This window comes from Cebus imitator, unplaced genomic scaffold (assembly GCF_001604975.1).
Source record: "Cebus imitator isolate Cc_AM_T3 unplaced genomic scaffold, Cebus_imitator-1.0 Scaffold149, whole genome shotgun sequence".
Classification (NCBI taxonomy): domain Eukaryota; kingdom Metazoa; phylum Chordata; class Mammalia; order Primates; family Cebidae; genus Cebus; species Cebus imitator.
The window spans coordinates 4,931,792-4,953,571 of record NW_016107464.1 but is presented as its reverse complement, the minus strand read 5'-3'; the positions used below and the strand labels follow the sequence as shown (position 1 = coordinate 4,953,571).

Genomic DNA, 21,780 nt, shown 5'->3' with positions numbered 1-21,780 from the left:
GATCTGAAGAATGCCATGATCTTTTCAATGAGTCATGTTTTTGAAGTTTATACCTACGCACATAACCCTTGGTCATATGACCCAAGATTTCGGCCTTCTGACATACATTCACATTAATAGCAGTAATTACTTCAAAACTGCTGCTTTTATTAAAGTAGACATAACCATTTTATTTAAATAATGAAAAAAATCACTACAATTAAGTTATCAAAATGTTGCTGTGTAGCATTTAAAAATTCAATAAAGCAATGATTCTTATCTTGTGGGGGTTGAGAATGTTATAAAAATTATGCATACATTTCCCCCCAAAATATATAATACAAGCACACACACAATTTGCAACAATTCCAGGAGGGTTGAGGGACCCCCTGAAAGTAGAGGTCCTTGCACCTAGGTTAAGAACTTCTGTATCAAAGGGAAAAAAAAGAAAAAAAAAAAGCCCACTTTTTCTTAATTTTTTTAAGCCTTTTGTTTTATTTTTTATTTATTTTTATTTTTTTGGTTTTGTAGAGATAGTATCTCACTACTTTGCCAAGTTTGGTCTCAAACTCCTGACATCAAGTGATCCTCCTGCCTTGGCCTCCCAAAGGGCTGAGATTACAGGTGTGATCCACCTCAAACTAGATGGAGGGAGGGAGGAAAATCAACCACAAAAATCCAAAACCTGCCTTTTTAAAAACATATAGAAATACAAGATACACCATAACAAACCTCCTTTCAAGTTAATAACTGAGCTTACAAGAAAATATGACAACTGTTTAGTGATTAGAAACAGAAGAGTATGTGAACATTAAAGCCAAAATTGTCCTGGGCAGGAGACATGGCCTTAGATCCAGGCAGGAGGCAGGGAGGATCTGAGATTGCCCCATGAAGCCACAGTTCTTAAAGGGATATACTCTCAATGGAAGAGCAAATTTGAAGAACAATTAAGCAAGATCTAGTAAAATTAAAGATATGCATTCCCAATACCTAGAAACTCCATTCCTATGTATGTACCCTGGAAGACACGGAAAGGAAGGTTCACAAAATTAGGAACAATCTAAATATTCATCATCAGGAAGATGGAGTGATAACGCTGCATATTTATACTGTTGAATCATACAGCAGTAAAAAAAGATGAACTAGAGCTGCACACATCAACATGAACGAATCTCACAAACATCATGAAAAAGCATGACCAATACATCTTACCACTTAAAGTCTGAAAATATTTATTTATTTAGTTATACTTATTCATTTACTTTTATATTCTATACACATATTCATTAATATACTTCCAGTATCTAAACATTAAAAACATATAATAAAAGTGTGTGTCTATAGGTACAAATGCAGTAATAATATAAACAAGTAAGAATGAGGGAAAAAAAACAAATAAAACTGGGAGTGGAGGCAGGAGCAAGGAGATGTAAACTTTGTTTGACCATAACTTCAATCAGAAAACTTCACCCATACTGGTCATGTTTTATTTCAAACTGATGACGAATCTGTGACTGTTTATTCCACTTTTTAAAAAACCTACGTGTATATTTGAAATATTTCACAATAAGTTAAGATTAAAAAGCCAAGTGACTGATTTTTACCTCTACTCGTAACCATTTTCCTTTGCAATGGAAGAGGCAGATTTTCCCACAGAAGGGTAATGAAACAAAGCACTCGGAGGTCATGTGCTACAAAACAGAAATGCATGATACTCTTATTACTCTTAGCAAAGAGCATATTGCTACACCATTAGAAAAACAGATCACTGTGGCACTAGCAGACTTAACTCACATGTAATCAGACTTCCTGTGAGCCCTTTCCCCACAGGGAGCGCACTGCAATGGATGCAGCAAATACACAGGGTTATAAAACTTTTGACTTGTTACTCATATATTTGTTGACGTCAGTAGTTTACTCTCCCTACACGCACATGGCTCATAAAACAGCATTGTTAAAATGTCTAAAAACATTAGCATAGAGATCATCATGATTCGTTTAGGCACTGGCTCCATCAATTACACAAGAAGAGAGGTGTTGAACCTGACAAAAAGGAGGGCAACATGGATGAAAAGTGAGGAGGTTGTGCTAGTCATCTGTAAGGCCTATTCTTTTCATCTCTTCACATTTAGATGCAAAGATAACATCTTAATTCCAAAACAAGAGAAATGTTATCAACATAAATATGTATGTCAGTGCCAGTTAAATATCAACAAATCACAGCTATAAAAATGAGGTCTCCTCATTTTCCTCTTCTGCTATAGTTTGAAGTTGGGGGTACCTGTCCATGGTCTCTTTCTGTTCAGGGTGTGTGTTTCTACTCTCCCTAAAGGCACTATCTCACTTAGGTTACAAATGCAGTAGGAAATATTGAGTCCTTTTCACCACCATAGGTTATAAGGACAACATCTATACAAATGAGTCTCTGGAGTCAGCCAAGCTGGGTGGTTTCAGATCAGCCAAGCTAGGGGGTTTCAGATTTTTCCAAGGTAGACTTAAAATTAAACCTCTGTAAACAGAACAAGATAAAGCTACAGGAATGTCTCAATTCCAGACTGTACTTTAAATGCAGGTTTAACCTGATTCAGTGCATATTTTGGCATATATATTCTACATAAGACACTAGATTAGGTACTGTAAGGGATGCAGAAAATTGGTAACGCATAGTCTATGCTCTCAAGAACCAGACACTCTACAAAGGCAAGTTAAGTACCCAAATAGCTAAAATACAAACCTGAACATAAATGCCCTGATATGCCTGATGTGCTTTGTGAGTTAGAGGGAAGGGTTCACTTCCAGGGATGAGGGGATAAGGGCAGAAGTGGTAGTAGGGCTTAGTGATTTGAAAACCATAGCATATTCTGAAATACAACCACAATGTCCTAATGGAGGTATGGAAACCTTTTTAAAAACTTAAAACACAATAAAACCTCTACAGAGTTTGATTCAGAAATACTAGAATTAAAGGATAAGGAGTTTATTAATACAATTTGAACCGCAGAACCACATTTATCAGGTGGTAGGTTCTCAGGGTCCATAAGAGCTCAAGGAGTGATGTCTGTGGAGAAAGATGAAGGCGGAATTAAGGAAGAAAGTTTTATTCTCCTTCTAAATTCTAAGGTTTCTCCTTGCCTGAGGCACAAGAGTCAGCTGGCTCTAGCAGACAGTCACAGGCAGCTGCACCGGGGGATTATCAACTGCATGTTATAAATAACACATCTACCGATTGCTGAGCACTTACTATATGCCAGGCACGGTGTCCTCAGGACAATCCTAGGATAGACACTACTGCTATCCTCATTTTACAGAAGATAACAGAAACCAGCAGAAACCAGTGTTGTGTTCTTCTTTTAAAGCTCTGAAATTCGGAGCTCTTACTTACTATTCTAGAGATTCCATTTCAGACTACTAAAAAATTCTTCATATTTACTCCATTTAGTAAATTACTCTTGTTTGTAATTTTAGGGCTCATTTTAGAGGTAGAAGAGGTTCTGCTATACCTTGCAATGGAAGTAGTCTTCTATTTTATGTAGAAGGTCACTGAGCTTGTTCAGACCCTTACAAGGCACCTGGCAGTAGAGTGTCCCATCAGAGCAAATATTAGTCACTTTGACATTTGTGTACATGGCGTCAACCTATAACAGACAAAGGACATCTCGTGAATGCTTGAGAACAGAATGCAGCTCTTGCCTACCTAAAGAGTATCTACCTAAACATCCCATTGTAAGTCTCTGCATTTTAAAATCTTAGAGTATATGTAAGATGAGATGCAATTTATAGCTTAAATGTACAAAACTAATTTGAATTATTCTCTTTTTAAAAGAAATAGCTAATATCATTTGTGTCAAGCACAAAATAGACATTGTGCATACATTCCCACATTCCATTGTCTGAAAGGCTAAGAATATCTTTAATGTTGGCTTATTTTCTCCCCATTTATTTAGAAAAAGAATTACATAAACCATGTTTTGCAACATTAACAGAAGTTAAAATAAACTCTCACAAAATCAAATCCATCAGCCTACTTTCTAGCCTACGTCCACAGGCCACATGAATTTGAGTCATTTTTAAAAATCATAATCAAAATACATATTTAATTTTACCCATTTTTAGTCAAACCACAATCACAGTCATTTTACTTATTAAAACAAAAGTTTTCCCACCGTTTCTATGAAGTCTTTAAAATGACCATTTTTAACATTTCATTCTATTCTCTTGANACATTCACAGTCATTTTACTTATTAAAACAAAAGTTTTCCCACCGTTTCTATGAAGTCTTTAAAATGACCATTTTTAACATTTCATTCTATTCTCTTGAGTAGATATTCTATAATTTATTTAAAGGCTTCCTTCTTTGGGGACATTTATGTTATTCACATTTTTAAAAAGTTAATAAAATGTTAAAGCAAGTAATAAACATCTTCATAGACCCAATTTTTCGGGGGTCCATAAACATCTTCATTGACCCTTCTTTTGTGTTATTTTTCCTTATTATCTTACAAAATAATCTCTCATAAAATCAATAGATGCTCACTGCAGGAACTGGAAAATAAAAAATCCAATTCCTAAGAAAAAATTACTCTGAATGTTTTGGTACTTTTTTTTCCTTTCCAGCCCCACTGCCTACATTTTTCCCCCCTCAATGTAGATGTAATCTGTCTCAATTGTTAGCCTAAAATGTGTAATATTCTGGTGATTTTCTCTCATACAATATGTGTAACAAGCAACAATGATCACAGTGGTACCTGCAGGTGAACCTCTAGTGACTTGTCACATATAGCCTTCAAGCAGGAGGCATTGATATTGATATCATCTTCTCCAGAGGTATCATACAGAACAACAAGTGGAATATCAGCTTTGTCAAGTATTTCCACTGCAAAGATCTTTCCACAAGTTAAAGATTCAACCACCTTCACTAGATCAGGGTCATCGCTTAGGACTTCCAAGCCTGAAAAATATTGAATGTTTTAATTTCTACTTAATTAGCAAAATCATTTCAAGATGAGTAGATGAATTGTGTCTTTTTTGACCAGTATCAAAATTATAAGCCTACTGCAAAATTATTCAATTTTATATGAAAGCTTTGTTTTATAATCTTTATCTTACCTCTTAGGTTTTAAAAAAATATAATGTGAATGCCCTTTTGAATGATACACTAAGGCAGGCATTCTTAAAACAAGCAGAAAAATGGATAATCAGAATTTCTATCTTGGGAGAAACAGTCTTCACTTTATACCTGAACACATATTTAAAACAAAAAGACTAATACACATGAGAAGCAGTCAGTCATGTCTCCCAGTCATATATTTTTAATGCACTTCCTACATATACATTTTTTTTCTTATAAAATGAACACATATTTATTGGAAATTGAGACAATCACTATTGTTTCTTTTTTTAAAAAAAGTATGCCATTATGACCCTTAGGATACCAAAGAACTTTCTGATTTATGAAAGAGAGATTAAACAGTGTTTAACATAACACAGGTACTAGGTGAATTTTGTTGTAGTCCACCTACTCTTTAAATTATTGGAAAACTGTAGTTCCATATAACACATAAGACAATTCTAAGTTAACGTATTAAACTAATAAAAACTAGTTCATATTTCCCCTAATGGTACTATGCTGCCTATTTCTATATTTTACTACTTTAAATCCACAAGCTAAAATTCAGACTCCTCCTAAGTTTTTTCTTTGTCTTGTTCTGTTCTCCAGACATACAACTTTGAATTTTTCTCAAACATTTAATTTCAACACCTGAAATCCTGTCCTATGCTCTTGGTACATTCTTACCAAAACCAACTTCTAAAAGTTTTTAGTAAGTTTTAAAAATTTCTTCAGGTTTATCTCACAGATAAGAGTCAAACCAGGCTCCTGTGACATAAGAATTCATCCCACTGGGGAGGAGGCATTTCTTCAGGTACTAATTTTCATGAAATAATTATGATTATTTTCTGCATTTGACACAAGATCCCCTGGCATGGTGCATATTTCAATGCCTTTTTTTTTTTTTAAATCATGAACATGACCAATGTGTCCTCTGTCTTTAAGTTTCATTCAAGTGGATTCCTCTGTTTCCTAATCTAGGAGGAAGGAAAAGGACAAGATACATGTACTATGCAAGAAGCTGCATGTGACCTATAATCAAACTCATGCTTGGGTACATAAAGGTGTGTCACTCCTAAGCATCACCACAGTCCATCTCAGCAGGAAAGGGGCTGAGAGTCACCTAGCAACACGCTGAACAACGTACTGAAACTGATCAAATGTCATGAAACAGGGCCTCTATCAATTGTTACTAGGGTAGTCAGAACAAGAAAAATCCTTTCAAGATGGCTAATAGACGTTTTTATATATAACATAAAATATAAAAACATAATATTTTTATAATATCTTATAAAAACACATTTGACATGAATTTATTTAAACCTTTCAAGAAATAACACATGATAACACAAGATACTTAGTCCATTTTATATTCAACCATCCAAAAGTAGAGTGGTAATAACCTATCGAAATGGAGGAGTTATAAAAAAAGTTCCTCTTACCTGCAAGCTTACATTTCGTAGCTTGAAATGAGAGTGAACAAAACTTCGGATTTAATTTGTATGCTTTGCTCTTTTCAACATTTTCACTAAAACCATAGTCAACATAGCATACCTAATGATTTAAAAAAAAAACCGTTTAGTTCTTCATCCTCTCTTTAAAAAATTCATTTGATACACTTGATTGGCTCAATTTTATTCCATAATCAGCAAGCTGAGTGGTACAGCGGCACCTGGAAAAAGCTGCGGAGGTGCCCCTGACTTACCACAGAAGAGAAAGGCTGAAGCTGAGACCAAGGAAACCAGCGCTACTGGTTCCAGGCCCTAGTTCTCTACCTCACTCTACCCCTCAATGGGAAGAACAAGACTGCTCAGCCCTGCCACCTTGCTATTGCCGGTCTCTCAGCAGCATATCTACCTCGTTCTGCCAGCTCTGCTCCCCTCCCCTTTGGTACTTCCATTACTATCATGACACCTGCATCAGCTTATTCTTTTTTGAGTTACACACTTCCACCTGTTCCCTGGACAGCAGTATTTGTTTCTACAGCAGGCATCATCCTTGCAGTACTTATCAGATTCTAAATCCCCAAAGCAGCATTTGTGATGGCTGCTCTCAGCTACTGTGCTTCCAGGGACCGAGATACTTCATCAATGACAACAATAGTATCACAGCTGAACAACATGGAATTCTAAACTGAAAAATAGGTGTACCTATTTTTTTCAAGGGTGTGAAGCTGGGTTGGGCCTTCATCCAACTCAGCAAAAGGCCCTAAGTCTGCTGGACAGAGGTCTGTGTTTGCAGAAACCTGCTTGACTTTTCCTCACCATTAGCACAGATTATTAAGAGCCTGAATATTATTTTTAAGAGTATTTACAGAACCTTCAGTTTAAAAAGATTATCTAAACACAAAGGCTTTTGAGAAAAATAAAAATCTAGAAACATTAAGCTATGGTTTAGGATAGTAACTAAGAATCTAAGGGAAAATGTTGAAAATCTACTATGCAACATCTCTAATTAAAGCAAATGATGGTTATTTTTTAAACAAACAAACAAAAACAAAGCAAAACAAAAGAACAACAAAAACCAGGGCAAAGTCTTGGCTAAGAAATACCAAGTAACATGAAGTAGGTTTCTTTGACTTCCTCCCTGAATATAAAGTCCATAGGCCAGCTTCTTAGTACCTAGATTATAGTACTAAACACACAGAACAAAAACCCTCCCCAGCAGAGACTCCAAGGAAAAAAAGCAGAAGACACCACTAACTCCTTTCCCTGGCCATGTGATAAGTGAGCCTGTGGGGCATTTCTACACCATATCAGAAAGATCATCTCTTAGAATCCACATCTGACTCAACACTGACTTAGGCCTAGATTGCTGGCAGGGCTGCACATCAGGCAGCTGGCCATTTAAGTGCACAAGTCTATTTCTCCAATCCTAAATTAGCACCTGTTTTTGCTTCTCATAGGCCTCAGGAGTCAGGCAGCTCTCATTTCCTTTAATAGCTATCACCATCTACAATTTAGACTGTTCTTCCCAGGCCCAAAAATGAAGATAACATGGTCTAACAATAGGACATAGCGTGCAAAATCATGACTCCTGGGAAATTCAGGATGTATTCTCAGCGCAAAAACAGATTAAAAAATAACTGCTCCAAAAGCTTCAAAGTGTTTCTGAACTGTTTGTAGCTTGTTTCTCTTCTTCCTCATTTTTAATCATAATATCACATATTTGTATGGCAACTGCAGTTTATAAAACACTTGTCCATGCATTGTCCAGTGTGACTCTCACCACACCGTCCCCTGTGTCCTTCATTCTGTGAGGGCTCAGTAATCTCTCTTTCTCTCTAATGTCCTGGGATCAGGGCCAGTAGTCACATAATCCTGGCATGAGGCCCCAGTCTATTCCTGGTTCTCTGGCACCATCAAGTGGCCAAAGGTCTCCCAGCATCACCAGCAGACACCCCTGGGATGTGGACCTCAGTCAGGCCAAACTGGCACCAGCCTCAGTGGGTAATCACATCATCCGGTTTCTCCTACTCACCAAGGATCTGACAGGGAAGGCAAAGAGGGAATCGGTATCCACTACCAGCCAAAGTTCAATTCAAATGAAGCAAGACTGGTACTAAGTAGCTGGAGTTTCTCCAAATAAAGGGAGAAATAGTCTCTGTCAGCTTCATGGGAATATGGGGAACAAGTTCAGGCCCAGATTGCTCCAATCACTGCTGTCACAAGCGCTTGCTACTGCACAAGATACCAAGCCACCTTTTTTATTCTTCACGGCCAGCCCATAACTCTCAGCAGTAATGACAGGCTGGTTGCTCCCTTCTACGAGAGATGCTTCCTTTTTCTGGCTTCTGTGATACCACTCTCTTGCTTTTTCTTCTTTGGCCATCTTTGCATGCTTCTCTGCTCCCCTTATGCCTCCATGTAAATGCTGAAGGGTTTTAGGACTTGGCCCTAGGGCCCTCTTCCTCTCTATGTGTATTCTCTCTCTAGGTGATCCCATCTCGACCCGTGACTTCACATAGCACCTATACACTGATACCTCCCAACCGGACACATCCCCAGTCCTAACTGCTTCTGAGCTCCAAATTCATCCATGTGACATCTGATAGCCATTCTCAAACCTAGTAGGTCCTACGAAATTCTCAATTGTTCTCCATAATGGTTTTTGTCTCTGATTTCCCAATTTCAACAATGGCACCAATATCCAATCAATTGCTCAAGCCTCAAACCCAGTAGCTATCTTGAATCTTCTCTTTTGCTTACCACCCACTTCCAACAAGTTATTGTCCTGTCAGTTCTACCTCCAAATACATCCTGAATCTCTTCCACTACCTCCATCTTCACTAATCTAGGTGACAAGGTAGCTGGCTATTACAATAGCCAGCTAACCAGTATTACTTTCCTTCTGTGCCCTACTATAATACAAACTGTTCCCCAACAGTCCCAGAATGATTTCTGAAGCATCTAAATAAGATCACATCACTCTGCTTATCTCTTCCTTCAGAGTTATTTTCTATCATAGTACCTTGGTTATTTCCTTCCTTGTACTAAAATTGTTTTGTGTGTTTATTGTACACTTATCATCTGTCTTTTCTCACTAGAATGTAAGCTTCTTGAGAACAAGGACTTGTCTGTTTTGTTCCTGGCTCCAGAATAGTGAAAAGGTGTATCAGGCAGTTACAACATGATGTGACTATCTGAATTTACAGATAAACAATCAGGGAAGTTAAACAACTTTCCTAAGGCCACACAGCTAAAAATGGCAGAGCTGAGACTCAGTTCTATCCAACATGAGAGCTTGAAGTCCCAAAGTAGAAGGAGGAAGGGAGAAAAGAAAGTGACTGCCCTATAGACTTCAGATTGGGAGATACTGTTGTGGAATACTGGCGTTATTTATTGTAAATACTGTTACACTGTTAATGTGTCACTAGGATGTATGTATGATTCTTCTCTTCATAAGAAATCCCTGTGCCTTAAAATAGGTTAGCTTTTGTTGAATTTCCTAAGGGCCAGGGGAGATAAATGGCCAGGAAATAGAAGTTTATGTAGGAACGTTTAGGGATAGTTATCTGTTATCAACTAGAGACCCAGAGGAATGAAGGGACTTGACCAAAGGCACACATCCAAATACAGGCAGGCTGGACTGGTGTCTGAGCCCTGTGTTCTCCACCGGTCCAGTGATCATCGTGGTCCTTAGCTTCTTCCACATTTGTTTCAAACTTTATCCAAATATAACTTATGCTGAATAAAAGAGAGCTGTTTACCATACAGTTTGATGGGCTTTGACCAATGTATACATCCATATAATTATCACCATAATCAACACATAGACCATTTACACCAGCCCAAAAAGTTTTCTCTTGCCGGCAACTTTGCAATTAGCCCCCATCCACCTCCTGTCCCAGGTAACCACTGATCTGATTTCTATCACTGTAGATGAATTTTACCTGTTGTTATACATCATTTATATGAAATCATACAACATTACTCTCTTGTGCCTGGCTTCTTTTGCTCAGCACAAAGTCTGTGAGATTTGTCCATGAAACTGTTCCTATCAGTAGTTAATTCCTTTTTACTGTTGAACACAGTTCCACTACACTATAACTCATTTCTATGATTCACCTGTTGGTGAATATTTGGGCCGTGTCCAGTTTGGGGCTATTAATAATAATGCCCCAACAGACACGTATGTACAAGATACCTTGTGGCCCTTCTGGATCATATGCTAAGTGTTTATAAGNCATTCATGTACGATTACTATGTGAACCCAAGTTTTGATTTCTCTAAAATATATATGCCCAGGAGTGTGAATGCTGGGTCATATAACATGCTCAAGTTTATAAGAAACTGCCAAGCTATTTTCCAATTTTCAGATTTTTTAAGTCAGCCAAATTACTTAACATTTGTGCGTCTGTAGATTTGGCTAGTAAATTTCCTAAATGGCTCTGCAAATGGGAAAGGGTGGCTTGGTGGTTGGGTGAGCTTACTTTTGGAGAGGGTCGGGGCCTCTCCTATTGAGCAATCTGGTTAAGAAACAGCAGTATTCCTTTCTGACCTCCTAACTCCACCTGAGGCAGGGGGTTCAGTGGCCAATAACTGATGGACTTAAGCCTGGGTCAGGGACTGGTCATTTGCACTCAATGACACATATGGGATTACTGGGTGGCGGCTGACAGTGACCCTGGAATATGGTTTTGTATTATGGAACAGAGGCTGCAGAAGTAGAAGCATATTTCCCTGCTTGCAAAATCTAGAGAAAACCGAAAGATCTTAGACATGTTTCCCTCATGATCCAAGAGTGCTCCATATAAATACAAGGGACTATAGAAGTGAACTAGGGTTACCCTTCTACACAGTATCCTTCCCATTATGAAAGACAGAAATGAATCCAAGTCTTAAAGCACATTTCCCTTTAGAGAAGGGAGACATCTTAACAATCAAGAAAGAAAAGACTTTCTCTCCCTCCAAATTCTCTATATAAAGTAGCAGGCCCAATATTCAAAGGATAAATTCCAAACAGACACACAGCTTCCACCAAGACAGAAAGCAGAAACACATTAAAAGTAGACTAGGACAACTGACCACACAGCACATGGAGCTAATATGTAATTTCTCTGCATTTTATCTGGCAGTTCCAAGGCCCTGAGATAATGCCGCTCTCGGGGAATCTGTGCATTTTGGTCTCTGGATTGATGGTATGAAGAGGCAAAGGGCAGGGGCTGATATCCACGAATGTAGCCAAGCCCAGAAGTCTTAAGAGTCTGCTGATGGAAGAGAGAGGCAAAAGGGCCCACTGGCCTTTCCAAGAGGGTGAAGAGGGCTACGCCAGGAGCAGCTGTGGAGAAGGATCTGGGTCTAGGCTACAGAAGAAGGAGAGGAAGAATTGCCTCCTGTGGTCTTATGGTTTCCCTCACTCCAAAGTACTGGCCTTGATAAGAGGCCCACAGAGCTTGGTCAGTAGTCATTGTACATCCCCTGGGAACAGGAAGTGTCTTTCCCTGATTGGATAATGGGTTATGGATACTCCCATGGAGAATTTATTTTTTTTTAACTAAAACTCTTGAGATAGTATGACTACTACAAATTCAAAGGATGACAGGGATAACCTTTTACAGATACTATCTTTTAAACTTCCATTGAAAACTACATATAGTTATAGGATACAACACTTACATTTGAAAAATGTAAAGAATATTTACATTTGGAAAATAATAAGGTATTTGTGTCCATGATGCTATGACAAAGTAAACAGTGCTTGCCTTTATTTTGTTCTCTTCTGTTGAGATGACCTGTGCCCGTAACCAGGCATCCTCCTCGGCATTTATGGCCAGCAACTGCCCAACGTGCACGGCCTGGACTGGTGTGACCTTAGGATTCTTACTGTAATATTCCTTCATCTCATCTTCCATTAATTCCTGAGCAGCTGAATAGTCCTTGCCCACATATCTGAATCAGTTAAGAGAAGAGAACACAAATGAAGCAACCTAGAAGAAAAGCAATAGGAATTCATTTATGTTCTTCTGTTTTCTCTGCTGCCCTCTTTGGTTCCAGCCTCAGACTTGCTCACATCAACAGGGAGAAGAACATGTATTCAGTGAACAGTTACCTCTTGGAAAAGAAGGGATTATGGAGATTGCACAAAACGCACACCAAACAACACGGCAAATGTTTGGTTCAACATATCCCACAACAAAGGAAATCTGAAGCAATCCAGAGAATGAGGGCATAATAGGAAGCAGTGATTGTGTCCTCAGGAAGGACGAGGCTGAGAAGAGTCAGGCAGAGAGGAGAGGAAGAAACATGGAAAATGGAGATGCCAAGGGAGGCCTGGAGGTCAGAAGCAAGGGTCGATGCTGGATCTTAAGGCTGCTGGAAATCTTTAGAGATCACTAAGAAGAGAATCTAGCAAATAGTTTTGCCCTAACTAAGGCTGGGTCAAGCTTTGAAAAGCAGTGAAATTTTACTAGAGAAAAAACAAAGCTTTAAGTATACTAAACACGACAATGTGACACCCTCTCCAAACTTATTAAACAATTTGAACAAATTACAACAAAATGTAGACTTCTGATACCATTAAAAGAAGTACCATATCCTAGCCAAATGTCTCAAAAACTGTATGCTTACTGATATATATATTTTTTCAGGATTATGTTCTTATTCTCTTCTACAGTTTTCTACTGTTGATAACTGTGGTCGCCTTGTCCCAGTTCATGTTATCAAAACAGGTTACTGTTTTCTTGTACTTATGTCCTCCAGAATGACTTCATCAAGGGTCTCCTTCCAGGGTGTAAAACCTGGCAAATCAAGTTTGGGTCATGTAACAGAAGCTGTCCCAGCTATAGGATTAAGGCCTTTTTAGCTGGAAGGCTGTACTCTAACAGCACCAGCATCATTTGGCCAGGGAGACAGGGGAGATGCCACAATAACATTGTTCTTTTTATTGTTCCAGGTTTTACCCAGGCCCCAAGTGGTCTGTACAGCTCTAAGAAATGGCTCCTTTAGGACTATTTCTATGTATTTTTGGGAATTATCAGCCAGGCAGAAGATGCCATAGTCAACCTATTCATGACTGGGGCGGGTGGGGGGGAAACACTGCAGAAAGTCCTACACAAAATGGAAACAATGTACAATGCCTATTTTAAAATGAAATATTATGTGCATATTGGCTTCAAAAATAGCTGCAGAAGTTTTGCCATATTATTATCGTTTAAATTTATTTATTTATTTATTTATTTTTTCAGGAAGGGCTTCACTGCTATGTTACCTCGGCTGGACCCCTGGGATCAAGCAATCCTCTCACCTCAGCCTGCTGAAGAGTTGGGAGGATGTGTATGTGCCACTGAGCCAGCTACTGTCATTTAAATATATTGAGCTTTGCAAATATTAAGGCACTGCCTGGAATGCTGCTGCAATCTTGGCTCTGAAGTCCTCCAGAAGGTCTGCAACTTTACCCAAGTGCCCATTTCCTGGGTCCTAGAGTGTCCCTGGGCTGCCCCCTAGTGCCGCTACATAGCCCTGGGCGCTCAAATGGCAGAGGCCTGGGCTGCAGCCCTGATGGGGCGGTCTGCAAACCACAGGCTCCTGCCAGAAGGGAGAAAGGTGATGAGAAGTGGCTTGGGATGTGCAGGCAACTTCTGTTCTCTTAAGCAGCCAGGAGAGAAGGAGGGCTGCACAGATAGGGGGAAGACAGAGGGTGTTGGATGGGGCACAGTGCAGGACTGACATTACAGTTGGTATGAGAGTGGGTAATGAAAAGAATGAGGTCATATATTGTCCCTGAATTACCTGAGCAAGAGGGGTAAATAATGATGCATAGGCCAACTTAAGGATGTCATAAATATGAAGCTTTACAAAGTTAATTTTTGAGATAAGAGACAAGGGATTTCCATATTTGACATGAAGGTTCTGTCATAGCACCTCCAGGCACTAATGAGCCAGAGACCCTGCTTCCAGTGTCTACTGCCTGCCTGGGTGAAGATGCAGGTACAGAACAGGGTTCAGTCTGGTAGAGGTTTGCAAAGTCTTGTGGGGGAGGGCAGAAGCCAATGACCTATGGCCAGTCTAATGGCAAACATTATCCATCATGCTTGCTAGCTGCCAGCCACTCTGCTGAAAAGCTAAAATGCTGACTCCAGGATTTAAATTCCCACTGGGAAAGGGTATTTAAATAATCTGAAGACCCTGGACCTAATCATCCTGGAATAGATTAGAACCCTTCTACTAAAGTCCTAAAACTATTCCAGACTCCTGACAAACCTTGGTAACAACAGAAATCATGTGATTGGTCCAGCCTGGTGCTTGGTCTCTGACTATGGCACCAACAATTACTGGTTAACAGATACCAAAGGATCCTGCCATGGAGGTTTCTTTATAATGTCAAATGGTAAAAGCTGGCAATGTGGCCTTCAATATCTTTCCTTTCCTTCAATACATTAGTGAAACATATCGGGACCTCTAGCCCTCAGCAACCTATTTATATCTTCAGGCCACACACCACAGCTTAGAATAAAAGCTTTATCCTCTCTAAAGTTTCTGGAGATTCTTCTAGTCTGAGCATCAGAAGATACTAGGTTCACTCTATTATCTACTCAGATTTCATTTGTTCAAATGGAAGAGCTTTAAATTTCTGAGCTCTCCTTTCATTGATTCTGATTATTTTTTGTGGTGCTTCGTGGGGCCTTTCCAGCTCAGTTATGGGTCTCTAGAGGAGTGACAGCCCAAACCAAAGGACCATTTGGATGAAGGAGCCCAGATTCTGTTCACTTCAGCATTTTTCTGATCTGCCTAGCCATGGTCACACCCCGGACTGGTGCCTGCAGGGGTTCAGCTACACAGGTTCCCATTCTTTTTCCCAACTGGAAACTGCGGATTATAGTCTTCCTATAGTTTCCATGTATTCTGCATTTTCTCCAAAAGACCAAGACAGGTGCCTGGAGCTGGACTGTTTTTTGTTATTCTAGTTATCATTAGCTACTTAGGCAATGATGCCTCCTCCCAGGCAATGATACTGAAAGACTCAAATAACAGAACACCTTGGGTCCAAGGCCTAATCTGATGTACTATACATGGAAAGCAGTTCTGAGCTATTTTTACTTTCAGGAAATACTACATAGTCCCAGATTAAATAGTATTATGTAGTGTGTGGCGCACTTGCTTTTTCTGTGAACTAGTTACTGCTTTTGACATAATATAGTTACCATCATCCTTTTGACATAAATCTTTTTTTCAAGTTCATATTATCATTGTAATTTTTAAAGCTATTAGTAGTCTTAGGATAGTTGTATATTTTGAAGATTTAACAAATATTAATACATTATTAAGCCTCACCCTATAGAACTAAGAATATATTATTCTTCCTTTAACCCTCAGCATCCATGTGAAGAATAGTCAAGTGACAACAGTAAATCAGGATTCTAAAGAATTAGAAAATGAAACTTGCCTGATAACCACTTCATTTGTGTTGCTCAGTTCAACCACCAATACAGATGGTGATGCTTCAGTTGGAATCATTAAAGGAGGAACTGTTATGTCCTCCATAAAGGTATTAGCACTTTCAGCAATGTTTTCTTCTATCTGCAAATACTCTTGTTCAACCATAGCCTTGATATCATGATCACCAAGGGTTTGCCCTGCATCCTTTTGGATTTTTTCAGTGGGCAATGGAAGTTTAGCATACAGAATGGCCTTCTGGGGATTTCCAGATATGTAGTCTATGGTGCACACATCAGAAAGTGAGGCAAGATTTTTTAAGGCATCCTCAGGGAATTTCACTTTGTACATTTCCTCAAATGCTTTTGGGAGTGCACTAGCCCAAAGGCCACTTGTGTATTTCACCAGCAGCTCTGCCACTTTTTCTTTAAAGTCTCCTGGCATAACAGGTGGACCACCTTTCAACGGTGGTGTTTGTTTGGGAGCAGGTAGTGGAGATGGAGGTACTTTCTCAGTGTCCAGTTCACTTCTCAAAATCTGCTTTCTCTTAGCTGGATAAAGAAGTAAATCTTGACCACCGCTGCAAGGTTTCTCCACCTGAAATTTTTAAATAAAGCAAATGACAGATATTTCTGTGACTCTAAACAATCTGCAAACATATTAATGCATTTTAAATTTTAGAGTCATGCTGTTTTCAAATTAAATCAAGTGTACATTTTACTCTTTTCAATTGCTATGACTTTAATGCATTATCATCACCTGCAAATAACAGGAGCCACACTTCAGAAATAAACAGGAAAATAAAATAGTATTAAATTCACTTGTGCAGCAAGACTCCAGCTGCCCCAGAAAATCACGAGCGCTCTGCCCTGTAAAGTGTACTCTCATTTAGTTGTCGCTGCCAAATCCAAAACAATAGCTTACAAAACTGACTGAAAATAAGTTGTAAAAAGGTATTAAAACTGTCAGAAATAAACCACTGAGAAGAAAACCAGAAAATACTCTCTTCTTCCTGCAATATCCTGAGAAAACCCTTGGCTTTCCATTATATAGAAAAAGATGCTCCAGAGTTAAAGTACAGTTTTAAAACAACCATAGCAGAAAGTTTAGCTGCAAGTGTTGTCACTCCAACACACAAGTATTAAAAATACCTGGCACTGGTATGCCATCCAGTCTTAAACATTATTTGCATGCCATTCCTGAGAGGCACAGCTTAATGACATATTTTTATATAAGAGAAGAAAGAGAAGAGAAACTGATGTATGGCATAATTTCCCCCCCATCCCCTGAGTTTTAAGCCTTTTCACTACTAGAGCAGGGGTCAGCTCTACTACTAGAACAGGGGTCAGCTCTACTACTAGAGCATGGCCCAAGGTATTTCATGGCTCATGAGTTAAAGAATGATTTTTGTATTTTCAAATGCTAGAAAAAAATCAAAAGAACTATTTCATAACTTGTAAAAATTATATGAAACTCAAGGTACATAAAGTTTTATTGATACACAGTCATGCTCTTTTATTTATGCATTATCTCTGGCTGCTTTAGCACCACAGTGGCAGAGTTGAGTAACTGTGATGAACTGCATGTGATAGTTGCAGCTCTTGGTCTGCAGAGCCTAAACATTTACCAAGGACCTTTACAAAACTAGTTTCTTAAACCCTGTACAAGACCATTAGACTGAAGTTAAAATTCCCTGCCTTCCAAAATGTTCCTACTTTGTCGGATCCTATTTACCTACTCCTTCGCTGCAAATTAAACCCTTAGGGTAAGAATACAAGCTTACAAGAACCATGCTTCACCCAGAAGAACAAAATATTAAAGTATGCTGGGTAGGTAGCTTATAGTAAAAAACAATGGGCTCATCTACTTCACTCTCCATACAAGGCTCAGGAAGAGTGAACATAAACATTTATGTATAAAGAAAAAAGGCACTGTCTTGGTACCAGAGAAGAGCTTTGATAAGTCAAAAGACATAGTCGATTTGGTAATAAAATGAATTCCTTTTAGTCTGACTACATATTCTAGATTACACATAGGAAGTGAACAACATTAATATAAAACATTAGGTGTTCCTCTTCGTTATTTTGCCAATGTATGCTTAAGTTCTGAGGATGGAGGAAAACTTCCACACCTGGAAAGCCTAAAGCATCACTGAAAGTAGAGGTCTAATGGCACCTCCTGTAATCCGTGGTGGCCTCTTGCTGGCACTCTGTGAGGTCTCTAAATAAGATCCCATAAATCATGTTTTATGACTGGCACAGTTCATGTCCCTCATTTTAAGCCATAGGGACACAAATAGTTGGAGCATTCCTCATCTTTCTCTTGAAGGTTAGTCTACTTCTCTAAAGACCCATGTTTTAAAATCTGAGGTCTTAAAATGCCAATTGTCACTGTGCTTTACGACACTCAGTAAGATACAAGAATACAAATTTGGTATCCAGAGGTTTGAAACACACACTTCTGGAGCCAATGGAAAAAGAAAACAGCATTATAAGTGAGTGTTTAAATTGTCATATAAAATCCCAATTAGTGTAGTCAGTCATGCATCACTTAACAATGGGAATACATCCTAAGAAACATGTCGTCAGTTTGTTGTGCAAGCCTCATAGTATGTACTTACACAAACCTAGATGATATAGCTACTCCATGATATACCTTCATTATAATCTTTTCTTCTTTTTTAAAAAAAGAGATACACGTGCAGAACGCGCAGGTTTGTTACATAGGTATACGTATGCCATGGTAGTTTGCTGCACCTATTGACCTTTCCTCTAAGTTCCCTCCCCTCAAGCCCCATCCCCTAATAGGCCCTAGTATGTGTTGTTCCCCTCTTTGTGTCCATATGGTCTCCCTGTTCAACTCTCACTAATGAGTGAGAACATGCAGTGTTTGGTTTTCTGTTCCTGGGTTAGTTTGCTGAGGATGATGGCCTCCAGCTTCATCCGTGTTCCTGGAAAGGACATGATCTCATTCCTTTTTATGGCTGCACAGTATTCCATAGTGTATACACACCACATCTGCTTTATCCAGTCTATCATTGAAGGGCATTTTGGTTGGTTCCATGTCTTTGCTACTGTAAATAGCACTGCAATAAATAAATATACATGTGCAGCCAGGCACAACAGCTCAAGCTTGTAATCCCAGCACTTTGGGAGGCTGAGATGGGCGGATTACGAGGTCAGGAGTTTGAGACCTGGTCAACATAGTGAAACGCTGTCTCTACTAAAAATACAAAAAATTAATCAGGCATGATGCTGGGCACCTGTAACCCAGCTACTTGGGAAGCTGAGGCAGGTGAATCACTTGAACCCGGGAGGCAGAGGCTGCAGTGAGCCGAGATTGCACCACTGCGCTCCAGCCTGAGTGACAGAGTGAGATTCTATCTTAAAAAAAAAACAAACTTGTGAATGTGTCTTTATGGTAGAATGATTCATATTCCTTTGGGTATATAGCCAGTAATAGGATTGCTGGATCAAATGGGTATTCCGGATTCTAGATCCTTGAGGAATCCCCATACTGTCTTCCACAATGGTTGAACTAATTCACCAACAGTGTAAAAGCATTCCTATTTCTCCACAGCCTTGCTAGCATCATTTCCTTTTTAATAATCGCCATTCTGACTGGCATGAGATGGTATCTCATTGTGATTTTGCTTAGTGATGTTGAGCTTTTTTTCATGCTTGTTGGCTGTTTAAATGTCTTCTTTTGAGAAGTGTTTGTTCATATCCTTTGTCCCCGTTTTGATGATGTTTTTTCCTGTACATATGTTTAAGTTCCTTGTAAATTCTGGATATTAGACCTTTGTCAGATGGGTAGCTTGCAAAATTTTTCTCCCATTCCATAGGTTGCCTGTTCACTCTGATGATAGTTGCTTTTGCTGTGTGTAAGCTCTTTAACACCATTTGTCAATTGTGGCTTTTGTTGCAATTACTTTTGGTGTTTTTGTCATGAAGTCTTTGCCCATGTCTATGTCCTGAATGGTGTTGCCCAGGTTTTCTTCCAGGGTTTTTATGGTTTTGGGTTTTGTATTTAAGTCTTTAATTCATCCTGAGTTATTTTTTGTATAAGGTGTAAGGAAGGGGTCCAGTTTCAGTTTTCCGCATATGGCTAGCCAGTTTTCCCAGCACCATTTACTGAATAGGAGATCCTTTCCCCATTGCTTGTTTTTGTCATGTTTGTCAAAGATCAGATGATTGTAGATGTGTAGTGTTATTTCTGAGGTCTCAGTTCTGCTACTTTGGTCTATATGTCTGTTTTGGTACCAGTACTATGTTGTTTTTATTACTATAGCCTTGTAGTATAGTCTAAAGTCTATATACTGGAGGCATTACACTATCTTTGTTCTTTTTGCCTAGGATTGTCTTGGATACATGGGGTCTTCTTTGATGTCATATGAAATTTAAAATAGTTTTTTCAAATTCTGTGAAGAATGTCAGTGGTAGTTTGATGAGAATAGCATTGAATCTATAAATTACTTGGGGCAGTATGGCCATTTTCACGATCTTGATTTTTCCTATCCATGAAGACGTAATGTTTTTCCATTTGCTTCTGTTCTCTCTTATTTTCTTGAGCAGTGGTTTGTAGTTCTCTTCGAAGAGATCCTCCATGTCCCTTTTTAGTGGTATTTCCTAGGTATTTTATTCTCTTTGTAGCGATTATGAATGGGAGTTCATTCATGATTTGGCTCTCCACTTGCCTATTGTTGGTGTAAAGAAATGCTTGTGATTTTTGCACATTGATTTTGTATCCTAAGACTTTGCTGAAGTTGCTTATCAGTTCATGAAGTTTTTGGGCTGAGATGATGGGGTTTTCTAAATATAAAATCATATAGTCTGCAAACAGAGACAACTTAACTTTCTCTCTTCCTATTGGAATACCTTTATTTCTTTCTCTTGCCTGATTGCTCTGGCCAGAACTTCCAATACTATGTTGAATAGGAGTGGTGAGAGAGCGCATCCTTGTCTTGTACCAGTTTTCAAAGGGAATGCTTCTAGCTTTTGCACATTCAGTATGATATTGGCTGTGGGTTTGTCATGAATAGCTGTTATTATTTTGAGATATGTTCCATCAATACATAGTTTATTCAGAGTTTTTAACATGAAGGATGTTGAATTTTGTCAAAGGCCTTTTCTGCATCTATTAAGATAATCATGTGGTTTTTGTCTTTGGTTCTGTTTATGTGATGGATTACGTTTACTGATTTGCATACGTTGAACCGGCCTTGCATCCCAGGGATGAAGCCAACTTGATCCTGGTGGATAAGTTTTTTGATGTGCTGCTGGATTCAGTTTGCCAGTATTTTATTGAGGATTTTCACATTGATGTTCATCAGAGATATTGGCCTGAAGTTTTCTTTGTTGTGTCTCTTCCCAGTTTTGCTATCAGGCTGATGCTGGCTTCACAAAATGAGTTAGGGAGGAGTCCCTCCTTTTCAACTGTTTGGAATAGTTTCAGAAGGAAGGGTACCAGCTCCTCTTTGTATTTCTGGTAGAATTCAACTGTGAATCCATCTGGTCCTGGGCTTTTTTTGGTTGGTAGGCTATTAATTACTGCCTCATTTTCAGAGCTTGTTATTGGTCTATTCAGGGATTCAACTCCTTTTTGGTTTAGTCTTGGTAGGTTGTATGGACCCAGGAATTTATCCATTTCTTCTAGATTTTCTAGTTTATTTGCATAGAGGTGTTTATAGAATTCTCTGATGGTACTTTGTATTTCTGTAGGATCAGTGGTGATAACCTTTTTATCATTTTTTATTGTGTCAATTTGATACTTCTCTGTCTTATCAGTCTAGCTAGCGGTCTCTTTGGTTAATCAAAAAA

At 38.8% G+C, this 21,780-nt stretch overlaps 1 protein-coding gene across 3 annotated transcripts in view; it reads right to left on the bottom strand.

Moving 5' to 3' along the window:
* The window catches only part of LOC108314305 (tudor domain-containing protein 7), a 73,280-nt gene that overhangs the window by 6,278 nt on the left and 45,222 nt on the right, over window positions 1–21,780 (bottom strand). For all 3 annotated transcript variants that reach the window (XM_017543226.2, XM_037743732.1, XM_017543227.2), the window contains 6 exons: window positions 15,972–16,558; window positions 12,292–12,478; window positions 6,530–6,641; window positions 4,726–4,928; window positions 3,480–3,614; window positions 1,584–1,670 (listed from right to left, as the gene is read on the bottom strand). In XM_017543226.2, coding sequence (XP_017398715.1) covers window positions 1,584–1,670; window positions 3,480–3,614; window positions 4,726–4,928; window positions 6,530–6,641; window positions 12,292–12,478; window positions 15,972–16,558 — 1,311 coding nt within the window. The remainder of the gene's footprint in view (window positions 1–1,583; window positions 1,671–3,479; window positions 3,615–4,725; window positions 4,929–6,529; window positions 6,642–12,291; window positions 12,479–15,971; window positions 16,559–21,780) is intronic.